This window comes from Halichoerus grypus, chromosome 3 (genome assembly GCF_964656455.1).
Source record: "Halichoerus grypus chromosome 3, mHalGry1.hap1.1, whole genome shotgun sequence".
Classification (NCBI taxonomy): Eukaryota; Metazoa; Chordata; class Mammalia; order Carnivora; family Phocidae; genus Halichoerus; species Halichoerus grypus.
Window position 1 is genome coordinate 200,720,297 of NC_135714.1, and position 23,625 is coordinate 200,743,921.

Below are 23,625 nucleotides of genomic sequence, written 5' to 3' on the forward strand. Positions count from 1 at the left end.
AAAGGAAACTTCTTGGGGCAGTTACAAGGAAATGGAAGTTTGTTTTATATGAAAAGCAACTAAGACATATAGTCAGTTGAAAGATTTTTTAGACTTCACTTAAATTTAATTTCAATTTCTGTTTTGCTACATTTTACCCTCACCTAAAAAAAAAAAAAAACAAATCACATTTTATTTAGATTAGATGATGACTTTTAGCATGGAGTTGGTCACCTTTGTGAATATAAATCTGAGTTAAACCTCATGCTTTGGGGGCGCCTGGGTGGCTCAGTTGGTTAAGCGACTGCCTTCGGCTCAGGTCATGATCCTGGAGTCCCGGGATCGAGTCCCGCATCGGGCTCCCTGCTCAGCAGGGAGTCTGCTTCTCCCTCTGACCCTCCTCCCTCTCATGCTCTCTGTCTCTCATTCTCTCTCTCTCAGATGAATAAATAAAATCTTTAAAAAAAAAAAAAAAAAAACCTCATGCTTTGGGATGGGTCCAAGGCAAGTAGGTAACTGACTGCTATCCTTCTTGACAGAGGGAAAACTGGGCGCTAAGGATGGTGGGCATTTAAGACATTTCAGTCTAAGGCTGATATTGGGGGGCTACTACATTTGGGTTGGGGGAGGGAGCTCTTATCATAAGATACGGTAAAAAATTATAAAACCCCTGGGATTCCTGATTCACTGTGAAGCCCCCAGATCCAGAAAGAAGAGGAAAATGGGAAGTGTTGCTCTTTTGCTGACTTAGCCACAGATTACAGAGGTGGGATAGCGTGATAGCTGACCCAGAGACTGGATGCTTGTGTTGCCCTCCAAATTCCTATATTGAAACCTAATCCCCAATATAATGGTATTTGGAAGTGGGGCCTTTGGGAGGTGATTAGATCCTGAGGGCTGAGCCCTCATGAATGGGATTAGTGCTCTCATAAACTAGCTAGCTCCTTCCACAAGTGAGCAGAGCAAGAAGATGGCCAGTGATGACCCAGGAAGCCAGCTCTCATCAGACACCAAATCTTCCAGCATCTTGATCTTAGCCTTCTCAGCCTCCAGAACTGTGAGAAACAAATTTCTGTTGTTTATAAGCCACCCAGTCTGGGACATTTTGTTGTAGCAGTCTGAACTAAGACAGTAGCTAAGTGCAAACTTTGCAGCCAGTTTATGTAACCTTGAATCTTGGCTCTAACACTGACTGAGGCCTGAGGCAAATCAGTATCAACAGCATAGTATCTAGTGAGTTATTACATGTAAAGTGCTTAAAACAGTACATGGCATACAGTAAGCAGCGTAGAAGGGTTAGTTAGCTGTCCTTATTATTATTATCTGTAGAATTCAAAAGTGGAGTCTGTCTAGCTCCATTGTAAGAGTGGTATGTATGTGCATGGGGCGTAAGGTGGGAAGAGGTGCAAGACCTGAGAAACAAGTTCACTTAGAAACTCCTTGAGGTTCTAAGTACTTGGGGAAAGAGAAGATAAAAGTCTAAAATCGCCTTTATTCAATAACCACCTATTGACTGTCAGCATCGTCTCTCTCCTGAGTGGCTCCATAAGGAAGGACTGCCTGCCCTGAGATCAGGGCGCTGCAGAAGGGAACGAGAACTGCTGCGACAGGGCCTTCCCCGGGTCAATTTCTTAGCATGCTGCTCAGGTTTGGGGAAATGGCCTGTTCCAAGTCTCCGGCTAAACCACGTTATCACTCTCCATTAGAAAAGTGACTTTATTTTCCAAACCTTAAACTAAGACACAAGATCCGACAAGAATGAGGGCAGAGAGGTAGAATTTAAAACGTGGAAATGTGTGGTCCTGATTCTCTTAAGAAGCACACATTTATTCTCATGTTTTGTGTGCTTAAACGATCATGGAGTTCCATCTGCCCTGCGTCAGAATGGGTCATGGAAGATTTCCTTATATAACCAGGGTAGTTCTCACTGTTACTTCCTTGTCATAGCATGGTTTCCTCCCACAATCTGCTTTTATTTTAAAAAAAGGAGATGCTGCATTCTCCCAACACACATCAAATGCAACTTATGATATTTAAAAAACGTATTCCATCACTATAGAATCATTCTTTGAATTTAGAAAATCTTACCATGTTGGAGTCATCATGCATTTTCTTGCCAACAATTCCAGGGCATAGTGGGTGGCGGGTGCTGCAGCGTCCCCCAGCACTGTGCCCACACACACGGCCAACTCTAGCTCATTCCCACGGATCAGGTATGCCATAGCAAGCTTGCTCAATAAGAAAATAATTCCTTCAGTTTCACAGATGCTGGGTTGGATCATCATTCCCCACCAAACTCATAAAGTAGATAAAGTAGTACTAACCTATAATCAATCATTCTTATAAAATATTGAATGTCATATTCCTATAAAGTACTTATATAAGTATAAATGCAATTTCCAGGTGGAAAACTTGTGATAAAAGGACATACAGGAAATTTTTATAAGGTCAGAATTTAAGTTTAAAAGCCTTAGTAATATTTTTGTAATTAATTAATAACAGTCTTTCTGCCATATCCTCAACATGTCCTTCAATCTATCACAAAACAATGTAAATTCTTAAAAGCTTTTTCAATAGTGTACAATGGTTACCAATTATCCCTTAACTATACTATATCTAAGGATACATGCAAAATAGAATCCATCTTTATTTCACATTCTTATTAGATTAGTGGGTCAAATGGAAAATACCTTAAAAACAATCTGTGAAGAATATACTAAAGTATACTTAAAAATAAGTGCTTTCAAAAGTCAGGTATTCCGAGGCCCAGTCCAGAGATTTTTCCCTTTACCACATTACTGCTTCTCACATAGGATGAAATACCTAAAGTAAGGCTGTTACAAACCTGTATCTTGTGATAAAAATAAATAAATTGAAAAAAAAAAAAAGATCTCATAGTCTCTAGAGTTTATGTGTGCTCAGGAGGCGTGGAAGCTCAGGCTTGGAAAGCATGTACAATCAGATCTCACAGAGAAGTTGCCATATTTTTCCAAACACCATGACACATCTTAAGAGCCCTTCATCCACACACACCACCGTGAGCCGTACCTCAGTGTTATCCACAGCCAGCTGGCAACATGCCGCGAGCACGGCACGGCCGTCCTGAAAATACCACTCAGCCAGTTCTTCACTGACTTTGCGCAGGAGCCTAGAAAAGAAAATAGTATACATTCTCTATAAACACAAAGATTCCACCATAAAAGGGGCTATTGCCCTTTCATAATAACAAGCTGATTAAAGGATAAAATCGGATTTAATTTGATCTCTTTGATTCAAGTATAAAGACCGATTTTTGGTAAAAAAAAAAAAAAAATCAGGAAAGCAGGCTTGGCAGACAAACTGATAAGTGGGCTCCCCTTCCCCTCAGAAGAAAAGCCTAACTTTCAAAATTTACCATCCTACACTGAATCATTTATAACTCAGCTATAGGGACAGTCAACCTTAGAAGAGTTATAGGTTGAACTGTAACTTTTCAGAATTTAGGTGGTGACACAAAATACGGGTAGTGTATGTTCAAGTTTAGAAATGAGAGAGAATAGGGGCGCCTGGGTGGCTCAGTCAGTTAAGCATCTGCCTTCGGCTCAGGTCATGATCCCAGGGTCCTGGGATCGAGTCCCAAATCGGGCTCTCTGCTCAGCGGGGAGCCTGCTTCTCCCTCTGCTGCTCCCCCTGCTTGTGCTCTCTCGCTCTCTGACAAATAAATAAAATCTTAAAAAAAAAAAAGGAAGAAAGAAAGAAAGAAATGGCAGAGAATAGCAGTGAAGAACCAGGAAGGAGTATGTTGGTCGCAATACATTATTTGCTTAACATTGTATGACTCTTTTTTACTTTAAAAGTTTAAATATCCAATTTTCTAGAGCAATAATTGGAGCCAATAGATGTGGCACAGGAAAGTAGATTATTAAATTTTACAAAGGTCAAAGGCTGAAGAATTCTAACTTCCATTTCTTTTAAAAACATATGTATCTGGATTTCTTCTTTAAAAGGAGCCTAATTTTATTCCCAACACTAATTCTGGGGGCTTGGGATTATGAACAATGAACAATTATCTACACTGACTTTACAGTGAAACATTAATAAACAGCACACCTGTATTTTCACGGCCCCTCCTTCCTTAAACAGGTTTGATCAGTTTTTAAGTATTTAAGTACTTAGGGGCTTTATTTGCAATCTATCTACTGAAATGCATTTTGCCTCTCTGGAAGCGACACAAAAGTTGCGTGGGCTGCATGTCCATCTCCGTGCCTGAGGTTGCCCTGTTCACGTAGGGAGGGGCTGAGATGGCGCAGGACTGTGGTGAAACGAGGCCAGCCAAGCCCTCTGTATGCAGAGAAAGATGAACTGCATGGCTCTCAAAACCTCCTACAGGGAAGCCAACCATTAAAATATGACCCCACGGGGTGCCTGGGTGGCTCCGTCGTTAAGCATCTGCCTTTGGCTCAGGTCATGATCCCAGGGTCCTGGGATCGAGCCCCGCATCAGGCTCTCTGCTCAGCGGGAAGCCTGCTTCTCCCTCTCCCACTCCCCCTGCTTGTGTTCCCTCTCTCGCTGTGTCTCTCTCTGTCAAATAAATAAATAAAATCTTTAAAAAAATAAAATAAAATAAAATAAAATAAAATAAAATAAAATAAAATAAAATATGACCCCACGCAAAGAATAAAATGCTCACTCTTTAAAGTCTTCCTTGTAGATATCATCAGAAGATGAAGATCCTTTTGGCGTAGAAACATGTAAGGTCTGCATGTTTCCCTCACAAGCAGCCTGGAATTTAATGAAATCTTTAATTAATTTTTAGCTAATTGTTGATAGCTGACCAATTTCAGAATATTATTTTGATCGAAGTACAGCTGACCCTTGAACAACATGGGTTTGAACTGCGTGGGTCCACTTACATGCAGACTTTTTTTTTTTTTTTCCAATAAATACAGTACAATCCTGTAAATGTATTTTCTCTTCCTTATGATTTTGTTAATAACGTTTCTTCCCCTAGCTTACTTTATTGTAATAATACAGTATACAATACATATACAAAACATATGTCAATCGACTATGTTTTCAGTAAAGCTTCTGGTCAACAGTAGGCTATCAGTAGCTAAGTTTTGGGAGAGTCAAAAGTTGTATGTGGATTTCTGACTGGGTGGGGGTTCAATACCCCTAACCTCTGTGTTGTTCAAGGATCAACTGCTCACTCAAATCGTGTTTGAAATCTATACAATTTGGAGATACCCTTAGAATTTGGAAAAAAAAGGTGAACTCCCTTTGTATCTACAAGTACATGGCTACTAGAAAAAGCTGCTCAACCACATCTGCCATTCATCAGCACACGGAAGTTCAGACTTCAGGGCTGCTTGTAGGTCTAAAGTACATTCGGTGTGACCAGACTGTGTGACTGCAACGTGGACAGAGACGGCTGGGAGGTGGGCAAAAGCCAAGCTGTCTAGGACTCTGGATCATGTGAAGGCCCGTGTGGTCAGTCAACACCGCCTTCCTCCCACACACCCACCCACCAGGGCATGGAGCTGGTGTGGTTACATCGTCCTACCTGTGCAACAAGCAGAGCTTCTTTAAGCTGACCTCTCGACATAAAAAAGTTGACCAATTTTTTCACATCACCAATGGCAATGCAGTATGGAACGACATCATCCTTATCTTCCTGGATTAATTGATCTGCTCTCCTAATAAAATAAGAACAATTTCTTTTATAATATACTAATTTCAAGGTTCTAGGTTGGACTGAGATTTTCTGAAATATCTGAAATATCTAAAACATTCAAATATTCAAAATATGCGGTAGAGTTCATAAGCCCTTTTGCACATCACTTTTCTAAAAGCCTCAGGTTTTATAATCAAATCAGATATGGAAGACAAAAGTTTTCTGGAATAATAAATACAATAGATACTTGCTTTCTCTTAGAACACTACATATTTTCATATTTTTAAATGCCACAGAACATTTTAGGTCTTAAAATGAATGTAGCTTATCTATTAAAATGAGCAATATATTTTCTGAAAATAAGTTGTAAACTAGATATGCGTGATGGGTTATCCACTTCAACTGCATTAATAAATACACAGGCATCTGCTTCATTAAAGACAGTAGAATTTTAAATGTTTTAGTGATCACAACAATGAATGGAGAGCTTCTAAATATAAGTAGCTTAAAATCATTACAAAAGACAACATAAGAGTATAAGAATTGATAATAAAATACAGAATATTATGAGTGCCCCAAGCAAGGTAGTTTAAAAAAATAATGCTCCAGATATGTGAGGGGAAAACAGGATCCTGATCTTGGAGATGATGAAGGGTATAAGTATGTCTGCCCTGTCTCTCTCTGTATCCTGTCTTTCTCTTTTCCTAACTAAGTCCCAGGGAGTTTCCCAATGATCAACCAAATTAATTCAACTCTTACAGTTTCGTTGAAAATTAATCTGGTCTATTTAACTTATGCTGGCATTTGCATTAAACTACATTAACTGCCAATCTTTGGGTAGGTGTAGCAGACAGATTTTGTTTGCCCAGCTCACTGTTAACAGTCTCCCACTCACAGGGTCACTGGCGTTTTCCCCAACGACTGTTTTAACCACGTGACCCTGATTTCCTTGTTGGAGGAATAACATCCCCTTCTAGGAACCAGGGCTCAGATACTGTCAGTTGTGGCATTGTGGGGAGACCATTTTCTGGCCACCAGAGAAAATCAGGTGCTGGTTTCCCAAAATAAATGAAATAGTTTTTGCTGAGGTTGAAACAAAATTGTTTTGTGAAATAAACATCATCTGTTAACTTGACCTTATTAAGGTTTCAGTGGGAGGGATAACATTCACAGCTGTGCAGTACAGGAACTTGGAATTATTTGGGATTCTTAGGACTTAAGATGGGGAGCCTACAGTGGGGGGGCTGGAGCCAGCCCATTGATAAACTTACCACTGGGAAAGCAGGCGCTGGGGAACAGTCTACTTTCCCATGGCAGATATGTTTGTTAACCTTTTGCATTTCATGTTTAGCCTCTGACAGATTTTTATTTGTACATGTGAGCTGCAGTTGATTTTGTTTCTAAATCATGTCTCATGAAAGAAAGTCAAAACTTTCTGATGCCAGAAGCAAGGCAATTACTCGTTAAATAGTACTCTACAGGCTTTAGCACAGAGACTGGCACAAAGTGAACACTAACTAAATACATATTCACCGAATGAATAGAATAGAACAGAAAACAGTCTTATGTTGTGAGTTGAAATGTGTCTGCCCAAAAGATATGCTGAAGTAGGAAGCCATGATATCTATAGGTGTAACCTTATTTGGAATTACGGTCTCAGCCAATGTAATCAGTTAAGATGGAGTCATACTGGTTTAGGGTAGACCCTAAATCTAATATGACTGGTATTCACAAAGAAAAATGGAAATGCGAACACAGAGACACACAGGGAATAACACCCTGTGAAAACAAAGCAGGTGTTGGAGTGATGCATCCATGAGTCAGTAAATGCCAAGCATTGCCAGTAACACCAGAAGCTGGGGAGAAGCATGGAACTGAGTGTTTCTCAGAGCCTTCAGTAGGAACCAATCTGTCCGGCAACCTGATATTGGACCGCTAGCCTCCAGGGCTGTGAGAGAATGAATATCTGTTGTTCTAAGCCAACCAGTTGATGGTACTTTGTTGCAGCAGCCGTAAGACTAATATATCTCAGAAAGTCTTCTCAGTCATCAGTTCCTCCTTTATATTCATGGACAGGAGATGGCAGGGACTAGTGTCCAGAGAGAATTTCTGAGATTATTTATAGAATAAGTATTCTGTGAACTTTTGGTAACCGTCAGAAAATCTTACCACTTATATTTCAATAGCAATATATTAACCAATAAGTATGTTTACTGATCTGTCCGTCCCTCCACTGACATAGGAAAATCTGCCTTCCACTGTCTCTTTCAGATGTCAGGTCAAATATAAGAACACCAAAATGACTGGTAACCGATTCATTTAATTCACTGTATTAGTAGACATAAAATTCAGCTATTTTTAAAGACAACATAACAGTAAAAACAATCTCAAAAGCTGCTATCGTATTTATATACTGCTTCCATTTTAACATATTTTAAAACATGTATTTGGACACAGACTCTTTTTACCTCTGCATCAACTTCTTCCAGTATTTCACAGACACCCCTGGTGCAACTGACAAGGCTTTGTCCCACTAAAACAGAAAAAAAGAAAGGCAAAAACAGATCTATTTTGATTGCACTAACTCTTTTTTTTTTTTTTAAAGATATTATTTATTTATTTGAAAGAGAGAGAGTGTGAGAGAGAGCACAAGCCAGGGGAGGGGCAGAGGGAGAAACAGACTCCCAGCTAAGCAGGGAGCCCAACTCGGGACTCGATCCCAGGACTCCTGACCTGATCATGACCTGAGCTGAAGGCAGACGCTTAACCGACTCAGCCACCCAGGTGCCCGATTGCACTAACTCTTAATGGACTTTTTTTTTTTTTTAATGAACTCACATGTATAATATGAGTTTCTAGTGTGTTTTTAGAGTGTTTGGATTTCCAGGAATATTTTTGTATTCTATCTGATGCATTCCACAGAGTATAAATATACATTTTAAAATAAAGTAAGATATATAAATTGTATTATTTAGCATGGAAAATCCCAAACCTAGAGGGCAGGGGGCAGAGTGAGGGAAGGAGAAGAGTAGTAACTAAAGTATGTAGTTTGAAAAATATATTAACTCATCTTCTGACACAACCTCAGAATAATCTGTTCTATGGTAATCTACGTTCTATGTTCAAAATAATACATACTGAAATTTTTACTACACTGTCACTTCTGTTTAACAAATAAGACGTTTATTTCTATTTTTATTCTTTCCTTGTTTTTTATAAACTTTATTTCTTGTCACTTCTTCCTTTATAGTTGATAATACCGATCTTCACATTTTAAAAATTAGACTGTTATTAAAGAAGATCATTGTTCAGTCAAGGCAAATGGACAATTATACGGAAATATAGATTTCACTGAACTCATGCCTAGAAGGGAAATGAAGGTAAAGTATTCTGAAATATCACAACATGAATCTAAGCTTCATTTTAATTAAGGCTCTCCCAAACAGAATTCTACTGCAATTAAGGCTAGAAAATTGGTAATTAGCCTGAAAATAAGGGGTTAAATTTTAAATAGGTAACTTTTGTTTTGTTTTGTTTTTATTTAAATTCCAGTTAACATACAGTGTAATATTAGTGTTGGGTGTACAAAATGGGTAATTTTTAATACTATATTATTTGTAGTCATGTTACCTTTTTTTAAAAAAGTAATCTAAAATATATTTTTAGGGAAATTTGCCTTTATTATAGTTGAGGCAAATGGAAGAAAGAAGTTAAAATGTTGGTTAAATTAACTTAGAAATCATCAAGATTTTTCTATAGAAACATGTCTTGTAGGTGAAAAGATTAAATGTTTTCCTAACCTCACAGTATTAATCTCAGAGGAACAGAAACTACGGAAGGAGGTGACCATGAACAATTACAAGGACATTCCTATTTCTCAAGGATTGTAAGCACAGTTCTTCGGATCATTAAGAACATTAATGAAACTGCACAACAACAAAATTCTTAAGCTCCAGAAGTAGATACTTTATTAAAGTATCTTTAATTAAATTTGAATTAAATATAGCTTAGAAATATATATACCCAGATATAAAACTGAGGAAGATGAAGAATTAGTATTCTGTCAAAATTTATTATTCTTTTTCTCCTTGACTAGATATTCTAATAGAGCCTTGTTAAAAGGGTAACTTTTAAGACACCTCAACTTCTTCAGAGTAAAATTTTTATATTGCTCCTAAACCCTTTATAGTTTGCAATACCTTAAAAAAAATTTTTTTTAATTTCTTTAGAGTGAGAGAGAGAGAGAGGGAGTGCACGCACAAGCGCAATGGAGGTGGGTGGGGCAGAGGCGGAGGGAGAGAGAGGATCTTAAGTAGGCTCCATGCCCAGCACAGAGCCAGACTTGGGGCTTGATCTCATGATCCCGAGATCATGACCTGAGCCAAAATCAAGAGTCAGACGCTTAACCAACTGAGCCACCCACGCACCCCTTCCTTTTCAATAACATTTTTAAATAACATTTTGTCTTAGGTCAAGCAGTAATTCATTATTTGCCTCTAGTGTATGAGGGAATAAAAAGGTGAGTTAAATTTAATTTTGATGTATTTTAATGTAACTTTATTGCTTAGTTTTACTTTATATTATTTATTAGTACACTTAATAGCATGCTTTGTAATTATAAAATTAACTTAGAGCTTTTCAAAATGATCAACTATGAAATGAGTCCATGCCATTCTAATTTTTTTTTTTTTTTTGGAGGGGTGGGAGAATTTTTCTTGAGCTAAAATGGCTGTTAATAAAAATGAAAAGCTTCATAAATTTGCACAAAATGAATACATTCAAGTAACCAGCACCCGGATCAAGAAACAGAAGCTCCTTCTCCCTTTTGTTCTATTTTACTTACCACCCACTTTTCAAAAGAACCACTATCTTGAATTTTAATAGGATAGATTCATCTTAACCTCTTTTGAAAACTCTGTTTTGTTGAATCAGTCCTCTAAACAATCAAGATGTGCCTTAGAAGCATCTTTCACCAGATGATCCTCAATGAAACCCTTCTTCTGGCCAGTGTGGGGTTTAGTCACGACAAACAGTATTAGCAAGGGGAGTGCACCGTGTGCCACTCAGCCAACATGGATATTTACGGGGTATCAAAGAGCCTACCCTAGGGCAGTGATTCTCAAACTTTAGCATGCATGTGAATAACGTGGAGGGCTTGTAAAAGCACAGATCATTGGGCTACATCCCCGGGGTTTCTGATTCTGTTAGGTGTGGGGCGGGACATGCATGTCTAACACGTTCCCAAGTAACGCTGATGCTGCTAGTCCAGGTGATCTCACTTTGAGAAGTACTGCTCAGATATACACCTGATACCAGACCAGCAGAGAAGCAAAAGATCTGGAAAAAGAGAAGCTTAATATTTAGCATTTCACCAAGACTTGGAATACTTTGTTAAACTCACTGATTTTAGCACTTTACCTCTCCAAGTTCAACCATCAGTTCACAGTATCTCTGAATTTGTCCTAATCTCAAATGTATGTCAGCAGCTTCCTTCAGCCTTTCCTCTTTAGTGGGGACACCAATACCACCACCAAATTTAGACATCTTGACTGTTGTCAATTCTTGGGCTTCAGACTGGTTAAAAAGAAAATAAAATTTTCTAAATTTTGTTATACAAGAGCTGGTGATAACAGATGATTATAAAAGCATTACAGGGGCATGTATTTTAAAAAGCACGTAGCACTGGAAATTAAATATTCTAAAAAATCAATACTTTTTCTCTATAAAATATGATACCTCTTCCACTATAATATATTGGTGTGGGTGCAGGGTAAAGAGTGGATGTGTCTGGTGTGGGCAGGGAGAGGCTAAACCCCATTGTCCTTAAAACTCACCAGGTGTTGTGGTTCTATAGACGTTCAGGGGCCAAAAGGTCATGAGAGATAAAGTGATATATAACTAGTGAAAAAATGTACAAAAGTCTGGAATAAAAATAAAAAATGACAGGCTCACTCCAATTGGCTCCTGTACCGGCAGGAGGTAAGAGCTGTTGTCCTCAGGTGGTGGTGTGACTACAGAAAGTCCTCCTTTATGAAAATAACTGTTTCGTATGACCCTCAAATCCACATCTCTGGCCCAGTTCTCATGCTCTAACAGCTAAGTTAACCATGATATTTCATTGCAAATATAAGAGCTACTTCCTCTTTCTGGTCCCAGCACTGGTGTGTTGGTACTGGATATCACTCCAGGCATAAGGTCACTGATGATTTTGAAATGAAATCCATTAAGAGTTCTAACATGGCCAGTTTTAATAAAACATATCCCAAAATACAGTCTATCAGGCCCTTGAGACTAAAGTCAGAGTGGTCCACATGTCACAGTCATCTGGAAATAGGGTAAAGCATTTCAAGAAGTTCCAAGTGACCTTTGAAGAAATTCATGAGATTCGACCTATGGGACCCAAGGCTGCCTTAATCTGGTCTCAGACAATTCAGACTCTCATGATCGGTTTTCACTGAAGATTTATCTCCTCAGTGTTCACTTACTTCAGGCTACTCACTCTAATTCTATAAATTTTTCAAAAAATTCTTGTATTTCAACAGTGAAAAGGCAAAAATAATTTCTGCTTGAGGACATGATCCTTGCCTACTTTACTTACCGTTCTAAATTTAATCAGATGCTTCAAATGCATTATTCCTTTACAGTAGTTCTGAGGAAGCAGGCTGTCGTCCTGCCCTCTGATCACAGCAACTAAGTTCCACAAATTGTCACTGCCACCTGGAGGCTAAAAGGTTGGTACAGAATAACCAAAGATATAATAATGCATTCAAAACCCCACAGAATTTTGCATTTTCAAAAATATGATGCAGGCATATCTAAGTTGAAAAATTAACCAAATAATAACAATACTTGATCTCATTTATTGTTTCTGGTTTCCATTTGCTTTCTTACTCTGCACCAACTATGCTCAGAGGGACCAGCTGAGTTGGGATGATACATGTAAATATGTGATAATGGTAAGACTTGCAAGGATTCATTCTGACTACAGGGAAAATGTTCACATTTAACTCCTGTAATACTCACGGATAAACATTCCGAAAACCATCTTAGTTTTTTTGCTCGAGGATTCCCAGTTAGTTTCTCTATTTCGTGTTTAATATCTCTTGATACTTTACCACACAATAGAGGAGGAGTGCCTTGTGCTATGGCATGATCTGAAGAACAGACATAATTCAGTGAGAAAGGATTGCTTGTAAGATATTATTTAAAAATAAAATCTAATAGATGCTTATTTTCAATACCAGTGTTCCCGATAATTTCTTCCCAAGATCTGTCTGCCAGAATATTTATTTGTAGAGGAGTGATTAAAGGTGTTAACGACCAGAGTCTCACTGTAGAATCTCGGGAGCAAGAGGCCATAGTGAAGGGGCGGCTCGGATGACATGTTAAACCTGAGGGAAAAAAGAAACCTATTTCAACTAAAGTAAACATTGAAAAATATTACTTATCTATGCGTACCTCATAAAACTACAGAATTTAAGTTATATAGAAGTGTTTTGAAATAGCATTTCTATTTCGGCTGGAAATGATACAAGAATATATTTAGCATATTCTATAAATACAAATACAAAATTGAATAATGATTAGCAAATGGTCCTGGGTGAAAACGTTGAAACTACATTTCAGTTGGTTCAGCAGCAAGCACGCTGTCACAGCAATGGAGTCATGGTAACCTGTGAGGTAATGGATGGACGGAGGTTCTAAGTACAAGAAGAAAGAGAGTTGGGACCTTCCAGTTTAGAACATCCAGAAAAAGGATTCTCTCCCACACTCAGCCCCTCTGCCTCAACTGAAAGGCCACTGAGGTAAAGTATATGGACACAAGTGCCTAGAGTGGGGTGACTTTCTCTAAGGAACCATTTTCGTCTTCTTAATTCACCACTTAGGGCCACTGAGGTTTGGGTCTATAAATGAAAGTGACATGCAAAATGCAAGAACCCTGAGTCCTATACCCAGCTTAACTGTATTTAAAGACTTACTATTATATTAAAAAGCAAAACATTTTCCTAAATATCCAAGAGTAGAGATACAGGAATGGCTAGAGAAGTTATATCTACTTTATCACTGATATCCTGTTTTCCAACGTCCTTCTGGAGTGATGGTGAAGGAAGGGAGACAAATCCAAGCCACATGTGTGTGTGTGCGTGTGCACACAGAAACACAAATAATTTCTCATGACATTTTGGATTATCTTCTGTGTATTCTGATATTTCAATAATAAACAAGTACAGTTTTAATAAGAAAATGTTATTTTACAATGAAACACTGTAAGCTTTCTTAAAAAAACATTGTATTTCTCAGAGATGATAAACTTCATTAATACAGCAAAATTTAAAAGTGCATGAAAAACACTTTACCATATACATCTGCACCATGGTCATAAACAGTATCCAAACACGTTCCTTCTCGAGTGTCCCATACTTTTATAGTGTAGTCCCAGCTGCCAGATATGAGTAGATACGGAATCTCAGTATTCCACATTAATCCCCTCACAGGTGCAGTATGGCCACTAAGAATGTTTATGCAAGCATCTTGAGTATAATCCCAGATTCGAACAGAACTGAAAACAGAATATTACATATATAAAACCTTTCAAGTTATAATTTGTCTAAAGTACTGACACATTTTTAGTGGAGCACAATTATTTCTCAGTAAATTGAAAAAGGATTTTAAGTTTCAAGGTATGTTACAATTCTTTTCTTTATAGCAGATGAAAATGAAAAACTAGGCTAGAGCTAGCCTATTTCAATATTTTGTTTCCCTACTTTAACTGGTCCTTTCCTACTGATCCTAAAGCTACTATTTCACAGTTTATAGACTTAAAAAATTTCTTTCTTAAAGTGAAATATCCAGAACAGATAAAGCCAAAAATATTACTAATAATATGGATATAATAATTTAACAACACTCACATTATTCGTAAATCATGAAAATATAGCATGTATGATGATGGGTATTATATGAAAAATCAATTCATCTTTATGCTCCTATCACAGAGCAAATCATTCCTGCATGTTTTGGTCAATAAAATAAGTTGGCTGATTATTTTATAGTTATTCTAAAATCAAGTACAAAATTTAAATATAACTGGATTCATGATATTACTTGAATCTACCAATTGTACAAAGTAGAAATGTTATTGAAATAAAATTTGAACTCAGAATCAATTTAAGACCTCCAAATGCCAACTTAATTCATAATAATTTTTAGTTGCAGATTTATATCAACCTGACAATGCCAAAATATTAATACTTCAAAGGTTATATTACACTATAAAGGAGATACATTATATATTTTTTTATTTCTTTAAGGCATATTTATTTCTGCTTTCTATGAAGACTCACTTCTTTTTCCCCTTATCCTGGTACCTGTGTCCAGGCATATCACAACCTAATTTTGTGCTAAATCCTTATGTTAGCATTGAAGTTATTTTGGTTAATATCATGCTTTCATAAATAAGCTAATGTTAAAGTGAGATGTATCAAAATACTTTAATGTTATCATAAGAGATACTAGAACGGGAGTTCTTGCTTTATGACATAATTTAGATTAGGCAAACATCAGGCTAACATCATAATTATTTTTTGTAGTCAAGCACAAGAAAAGCTTTATCTATCCATCACTGTACAAAAGCATTATTTAAAGGTGCTAGACAGCATGTTATCATCTATATAGTCATATAAAGGGACCAACAACCAGAATTACAAAAGACTTTTCAAGTTCTATCACCATAATTAAGTAAAATGCTTACTGCTATCTTTCTGACAAATATTTCTTAGACAATCGTTGAAGATTATACTTTTTTTGATGTAGCAATAGAATTTAGACACTGAGGTCTATGTTAAGAGACAAAAAATCTCTAAGTCAACTCATTCACTTGGACACGATAACCTTACTATAAGTAACATTTCCAGTGATAACCCACAGAAATCTCACAATTGCTTTTCTCAGGAAATTTGGATGGATGCCAAAATTTCAAGATGAAAATAATCAATTATTCAATATTGAACTTGTGGCTACTGTATAGTATGATTTCTATCTGCATAAAGTAAGATTTTTCTTACCTAAATTTATCTCATATTCAAATAGGGACCAAACTATGCAAAATCTATCCTGTTTGAATATAAAATAGAGACAAGATTTCAGTAACTTTTTCACAAACCCAGAAAAAAAATGTTAAATCACTCTCATTTCTAAATAAATTCTCTTCATGCTAAAAATACATGATCATCTTCTTGTTTTCTATTCTTAATGGAAACAGAGTACAGCTGTTTTCCATATTAAATATCAGGACATTACTAAAAATAAACTCTTCTCTATATTTTACAGAGATTTGTTTGTTTCAAGTCTTTTTTCCCTTTCCAATCTGATCCTTTTGAAATTTTTGTTTCTGTTAACTCTGTTGCTAATAAGATAGAAATAAGCATCCATAATAAGCAAAACAAGTAAGGAAATAGAAATCATGAATATGATAATAACATAAGCATGGCAAAATTTAATTTACTATGGTTAAATGCAATTAGGTAATTGTTAACTGCTTATACATCCTTGTTTTATGTACATATTTAAAATATTTCCACCCATAAGTTGGATCATATAAATACATACATTTCTAGAAGATTATAAGCTTATGATTTTAAGGACTAAAAAATTAGAATCCAAAAATACATACCCATCATCAGAACCACTACAAAGAATTCCTTCGCTCAGAGGAGACCATTTAACATGGAACACTTTTGCAGTATGTCCACTAAATACTTTCAGTGGTTGATCAGAGCTGGTGGCCACGTAATAGACACGAACATTTTTATCTTCACAGCCAGTGGCTATCATGTCTCTGAAACATCATCAATGGCACATTAAAACATGAAAAAAATTGATATTATTTGTTATGATAATTTTAAAATGTACACAGTTCGAATTTTTAAAACTACGATTTTTTGCTTCCTTAATGAAGTTAGACCTAAAACTCACAGAAGTAAAACCATTATTCCCAGAAACTGCCTTAGTGCAAAGAATTTCTTTATATTCTCCTTTAGTCAGTTGAATTTTTAGTTTTTAATCTTAGATCAGAGATAATGGAATTCATATTTCTCTAAGTTCTTTTTAAAAATGTCCAGATTCATAACTTCTTGAATATTTCTCAGATCTTTATATTTCACAACTGTTGGGTCTTAACAAGGGTCCCCAATGGTGAGCGATTGAGATTTGCTTCCTTGCTGGTAAGCAAATTATTAATCACTATATGCCCTGACCACTGGTAAATTTTTCTGTGGCATGAGCACAAATTGCAGAGCTTCCCCTGAAGGATGCTGGAAAATCTCCCCATAGACCAGGGTTGTCCCATCTGACAGAAAGTCACAGTCTTGGTTTCCTAATTGTCTCTGGTGGTTGCACCAGCTTGAGATAGATGCTTTAACTGTTTGTTCCAGCTAAGGATCCTCTGTAACTAAAATATGTGGATATGATCTTTTAATAATCTTTGTTTGTTATTCTCAAGCGAGTGAGAGTAAACTAAGCAACCATTAATATCTATTTACATCCTCGTGGTCATACTTGGAACACTGTTCCGAATGGAGTTAGGATGACTAGGAAAGAACTGTGGAAATCATGCCCGAAGTCTCCCTTCCAGAATGTAACTCCCTGTTTAACAATCATACAAACAGCCCTCATGCTCTAAATGGAAGTTACACATTTTGGCCCAACTGTTTCCTCAAACTTCAAATTGCTAATTTTTGTCATGTGGGTTATAATACTTGCATTTATTTAAGCCCACATGCATAAATACACCAGTTTGCAAACTGGCATGCCAATCTGCATGTTATTATATCTGCCTAAGTCCCACTGACAAATGGGCCAGTCTCTACATGTGGGAAAATACACTTTGCATAATGCAAATATTTACATGTATACATGAGTATGTTTTTATATATGTGTATATGGACACATGAATGTAAAATCTTAAAAATTAAATAATAAACATTCAAGGAATGTACATATAGATATCCAAATTATAAATTCAGAGATATCTTATGAATAAACTTTTGTAAGTTCAAGGTATTTTTCACATCTCTTAAGGGGCTACATAAAATATGGATACTGCTATTCGAACATTTTTAAAAGGTTTTAAAAGGTTTTTAAAAATAAAAATGAAATTTATTAGGTATACTTGGTAGTAAGCATAAGAGTTAAGTATAAAAGACCTTTTTTTTAACCAACAAAACATATTGCATTAATATCTACTTTTTATTTCAACTGGTCAAATGCTTACTAACCTTACAGAACAGAGAAATAAGAATGTGGAACTGTTCTACTAATCAGATACAAGATAATTCTATCCATTTGTATACTGAAGAAATATTTTTTAAATTTCTACTTTCTTCTAGGCACAGAGAGGGTTAGAAGCACAGTGTTTTGCTAAGAATATACTGCTAAAAATAGATAACACAGTTGCTGATCTCATGGACCTTACATTTTAGAGGGCGAGACAGCAAATTTCCAACTAAAATTTAATTACGGTTTTTAAAATTATATGTATTTATATTACTCATATGGTTAATCGTTATGTCAAGTAATTCATAGTTGATTTTTTTTCATCATGATAAGTGTACTCTTCAATATCCATCCCATATTTCCCCCATCTCTTCACCCACCTCCCTTCTGGTAACCATCAATCTGTTCTCTACAGTTAAGAATCTGTTTCTTGGTTTGTCTTTTTGTTTTTCTTTGCTCATTTGTTTTATTTCTCATATTCCACATATGAGTGAAATCGTACGGTAATTGTCTTTCTCTGACTTATTTTCCTTAGCGTTTTACTGTCTAGCTCCATCCATGTTGTTGCAAATGGCAACATTTCATTCTTTCTTATGGTTGAATAATATTCCATTGTGTATTTATACATATATATACCACACCTTGATTATCTATTCATTTTAACATTTGCTCTTCCAACCCATTGAGCATGGAATGTCTTTCCATTTCTTTGTGTTCAATTTCTTTCATTAGTGTTTTATAGTTTTCGGAGTACAGGCCTTTCACCTCTTTGGTTAAGTTTATTCCTAGATATTTTAATTGTTTTTGGTGCAATTATAAATGGGATTGTTTTCTTAATTTCACTTTCTGATGCTTCATTATTAGTGTATAGAAATGCAACAAATTTCTGTACATTGATTTTGTATCCTGCAACTTTATAGGAGTTTTTTGGTGGAGTCTTTAGGGTTTCCTGTATAGAGGATCAGGTCATCTGCATATAGTGAGAGTTTTACTTCTTCCTTGCTAATTTGGATGCCTTTTATTTCATTATGTTGTCTGATTGCTGTAACTAGGACTTCCAGTACTATGTTAACTAAGAGTGGTGAGAGTGGACATCCTTGTTTTGTTCTTGACCTTAGGGGAAAAGCTCTAAGCTTTGCACTATTGAGTACCATGTTGGCTGTGGGCTTTTCATATGAGGACTTTATTATGTTGAGATATGTTCCCTGTAGGCCTACTTTGCAGAGGGTTATCATGAATGGATATTGTACTTTGTACATTTCATCGATTGAAATGATCATATGGTTTTTATCCTTCCTCTTATTGATGTGATGTATCACGTTGTCTTGCAAATATTGAACCAACCTTGCATCCTAGGAATAAATCCTACTTGAAGGTGGTGTGTAATTTTTTTAAATATATTGTTGGATTCGGTTTGCTAGTATTTTGTTAGGGACTTTTGCATCCATATTCATGAGAGATATTGGCATGTAGTTCTTTTTTTGTGGTGTCTTTATCTGGTTTTGGTATCAGGGTGACACTGGCTTCACAGAATGATTTTGGAAGGTTTCCTTCCTCTTGTATTTTTTAGAATAATTTGAGAACAATAGATATTAACTCTTTTTTAAATGGTAGAATTCACCTGTGAAGCTGTCTGGTCCTGGACTTTTGTTTCTTGGGTGTTCTTTGATTACTGATTCAATTTCATTGCTGGTGATTGGTCTGTTCAAATTTTCTATTTTTTCCTGCTTTAGTTTTGGTAGGTTGTACGTTTCTTGTAATTTATCCATTTCTTGTAAGTTGCCCAATTTGTTGGCATACAGGTTTTCATAATAATTCTGTTATAATTGTATTTCTGTGATATTGGCTGTTATTTCTCCTCTTCCATTCATTATTTTGTTTATTTGGGTCCTTTTTTTTTTTTAATGAGTCTTGTTAGAGGTTTAGCAATTTTGCTGATCTTTTCAAATAACCCAATTCCTGGTTTCATTGATCTATTGTTTTTTTTTTGTTTTGTTTTGTTTTTTAGTTTCTATTTTCTTTCTTTCTTCCTTCCTTCCTCCCTTTTAAGATTCTATTTTTGAGTAATCTCTATACCCAACATGGGGCTAGAACTCACAACCCCTGAGATCAAGAGTCACATGTTCCACTAACTGAGCCAGGTAGGCACCCCTCTATCATTTATTTCTGCTCTAATCTTTATTAATTTTATTTGTTACAATTACTTTTATTATGTTAAGTGCTCCCAGGATATCATAGAAGAAATTTACCTAACATGGGGGTCAAGAAACACTTTTCTGTAGAAGTGATTTGGTGCAGAGAGCTGGAGTATAGGTGGGTGTTACCTATATACAATACAGAAGGGTTGTGCGGTGTGGGGTGTGGAACAGAATCCTAGATATGGGGAGACAGCATGAGGGAAAGCTTTGGTATGAAAATGAGCTGACTAGTTCAAGAAACTGAAAGCCAATGTGGCTGGAATACAAAGAACAAGGGGGAGCCAGGCTTGAAATGACATGACTAAAACACACAGGAACCAGATTATACAAGGACTTCCCTGCTGGGCTCCTAAGATTTTGCATTTTACCCTACAATCAATGTAAGCAATGAAATGGTGCACTGAGATCTGGTTGTTAAATACTCTGACTTCAACATAAAGAAGGTAGGGCAGGGAGACAAGGAAGTGGTGACGAAGAATATGAATTCTGGAATTGATTTAGAAGGTTTTTGAGGAAGTCCAAAAGCAAACAAGTATTATTGGTTATGGCAGGGGAAGGGAGTGGTTGGAAAAAGAATATTTAGATGGATGATATCACAGGAATTGATGGCTGACTGGAAATTGAAATAGACAGATGACAAGGTATAAGAGAAGAGGCCAAGGATTTTGGCTTCGGCAGCTTTGTTGTGAACATTATCAGGCCACTTAGATGGGGAATCCTGGGGGAGAAGCTGGGCATGAGCTCACTTTGCAAAAAACCTCTAACAGTGTGTTATAAATTCTTCTATATTACTGAAAAAAATACATAGATCCATCATTTTGTATGTGATTTGACTCAGAACACAAGTATAACAAGGTTTTAATATTTTAATATGTGTATTTTCCACTTGCAATATGGAAGAGCATAATTTCACATTATTTTCACAATATCTAAAGAAAGTTTGAATCTTTAAGTATAACTTACATAGCATAAAGAGAGGTTTGAAATGCAAGATTCTTGGAAGTGCAGTGACTTGAAGGATCAATTTTAGTGGGGGTTTGACTTGGATTGATTTTTAAATCTGAGCTGATTTTTACATGGTAAATACTAGGCTCATAAGCAAGGATGACCTTTCAAAACTATGTACATAAGTTCTACATTTTAGAAAATCATCCAATGTCAAGGCATTAGCATGGGGGGGGGGGGCAATGGAAAGTTGTGGCAGAATAATACCATTGGCAAGATTCCTAAAAGGGTTTAAGGAAAGGGCTCCATACACTTCCATGGTAGAAGCCACATACAGATGAGACTAAATTTCCATTTTTTATTAGTTAGTCCTATGCTTCTTCCTAAAGCATCAGCTAACATAAACAATTACAAGGCTAGACAACAAGAACATTAACTAAATAGTGATGAGTATTACCTGTGAGAATAACATTAAATTTCATGCTTATTTAAAAATCTCAGAAATTATAATTTATCTTTGGAAAAAAAAATTCTTACTTGTTGTTTTGGCTCCAATCACAACCAAACACCGCAGCTGGATGTTTGTATTTGTGTAGCACTTTACCATCAATTGTTCGAATAATACTGAAATTAAGTATAATATGTTAACAGAAAAAACATTCTAAATACATTGTTCACAAAAACAAAGCCAGAATTGTATAATTAAAAATAAGTTTTTTAGGATAGAGACCTTGTCTTCAAAGCACGGAGAACATTTAAAAGTACTGAGTAAATGATATTATCAATTATGAGTGAGTATATTTACATAAGACAGTATTAATTATGGCAATCCACTTCCACTTAAATTAATTTGAAGGTGATAAATTTTGATTTAGAAACTACTCCTTATAGAATATTGTTAGGAAAAACATATATTTTTTTAAGATTTTATTTATTTATGGGCGCCTGGGTGGCTCAGTTGGTTGAGCGACTGCCTTCGGCTCAGGTCATGATCCTGGAGTCCCGGGATCAAGTCCCGCATCGGGCTCCCTGCTCAGCAGGGAGTCTGCTTCTCTCTCTGACCCTCCCCCTCTCCTGCTCTCTGTCTCTCATTCTCTCTCTCAAATAAATAAATAAAATCTTTAAAAAAAAAAAAAATATTTTATTTATTTGACAGAGAGAGAGAGAGAGAGAGTGCACAAGCAGGGGGAGTAGCAAGCAGAGGGAGAGGGAGAAACAGGCTACCAGCTGAGCAAGGAGCTGGACATGGGGCTCGATGCCAGGACTCTGGGATAATGACCTGAGCCGAAGGCAGATGCTTAACCAACTGGGCCACCCAGGTGCCCCAGGAAGAACATAGTTTAATACATATATTTTCAAACAATGCTATAACTAACATATGCATTCGATTTTCAGCTTCAAAATTTAGCAGTTCAAAATTTGTATTTTGAACAACTCATTTATAATGCAAGTTGCATGTACTATTCCACCAAGTCAAGGACACATAAGTTGTAACATTGTTGTGGCATGTTCTAAGTGCATAACTAGAAATTTAGAGGATCCCTTCTCCCCCAAATATATATTTTAGCTGCAAAATTAAAGAAGCTCTAATACCCAACTATATCATTGCCATAACACAGGGCAATTGATTCCAAAAAGGAAAAAAGAAGAAGCTGTGTATAAATTAATGTATTACAGGGTTTTAAAAGTCTTTAGAAAAGATCCTCTAAAACAACATTAGGCCAGACTTCTGAGGCTACTGGTGGTGACCTATGCTTACAAATGTTTAGTCATTACCTGTGGTGTTTATCAAACCAGTGGTGTCCTGAAAGTACATGGTAAAGCTAACTGTGTATCACCTTATCAAAAAACTCTGAGGCACATCTTTCCTATTTTGGTATTTATCAATTAGCAAAGAGTTCTTTTCAGGGAAAAAAAAACCACTAATTTGCTTATTTCTGGAAAATTTCAACTTCCTGGTGAAGATCTTTGGTTTCCATACGAACTGTCTTTTTCATTGAAATTAAAAAGAGAGGATGAGAAAATTGGGCCGGGTACTGCAAAACCCACCAGGAGACCACCTCTGCTATGTTTGCAGCAACCGTGCATGTCTATACCACCTCCCAAAGATGATAATACTTAGAGCAGCACAATAGCTCAAAGGCAATTCTTCCCTTACATATATTCCTTGGAAACCTACTTTTTCCTGGGACTTAACAGAATTAAGAGAGCACTTATTTCTGAAACAGAAGGTCCGAGACGTTAGGCATTTCCCACATGCATTACCTTAGTCCTCACTGCAAAGGCTTTTCATCCTTTTATAAACAACAGCATCTACAAAAGGTGAACAGGTTTCTAGAGCACTTGCTATCTCTTGAATCACTTGTAAAACTGAAATACCACTTCCTCAAAAATGTGATGAGGATTAATTAGACTCTTGATGAAAAGTTCTTAAAGTTTCTTTGAGGCAATTCACAGTACGTTAGTTACAACTCCGGCAGTATCTTCATTTAGAAAGACATTACTGGTTTACTTATTTTAAACATCACCGCACTCTTTAGTGCTGATTTAGTACTGATACGGCAACACGGCATGTGC

The 23,625-nt window shown here is 36.4% G+C and overlaps 1 protein-coding gene across 6 annotated transcripts in view; it reads right to left on the bottom strand.

Annotated features, from left to right (window-relative positions):
• Window positions 1-23,625, bottom strand: part of WDR17 (WD repeat domain 17) — a 110,303-nt gene that overhangs the window by 22,519 nt on the left and 64,159 nt on the right. For all 6 annotated transcript variants that reach the window (XM_078069872.1, XM_078069873.1, XM_078069877.1 and 3 more), the window contains 12 exons: window positions 21,586-21,672; window positions 16,305-16,469; window positions 13,990-14,192; window positions 12,874-13,023; window positions 12,656-12,786; window positions 12,231-12,356; window positions 11,051-11,206; window positions 8,101-8,165; window positions 5,522-5,654; window positions 4,649-4,740; window positions 3,028-3,127; window positions 2,068-2,207 (listed from right to left, as the gene is read on the bottom strand). In XM_078069872.1, the coding sequence (XP_077925998.1) occupies window positions 2,068-2,207; window positions 3,028-3,127; window positions 4,649-4,740; window positions 5,522-5,654; window positions 8,101-8,165; window positions 11,051-11,206; window positions 12,231-12,356; window positions 12,656-12,786; window positions 12,874-13,023; window positions 13,990-14,192; window positions 16,305-16,469; window positions 21,586-21,672 (1,548 nt within the window). The remainder of the gene's footprint in view (window positions 1-2,067; window positions 2,208-3,027; window positions 3,128-4,648; window positions 4,741-5,521; window positions 5,655-8,100; window positions 8,166-11,050; window positions 11,207-12,230; window positions 12,357-12,655; window positions 12,787-12,873; window positions 13,024-13,989; window positions 14,193-16,304; window positions 16,470-21,585; window positions 21,673-23,625) is intronic.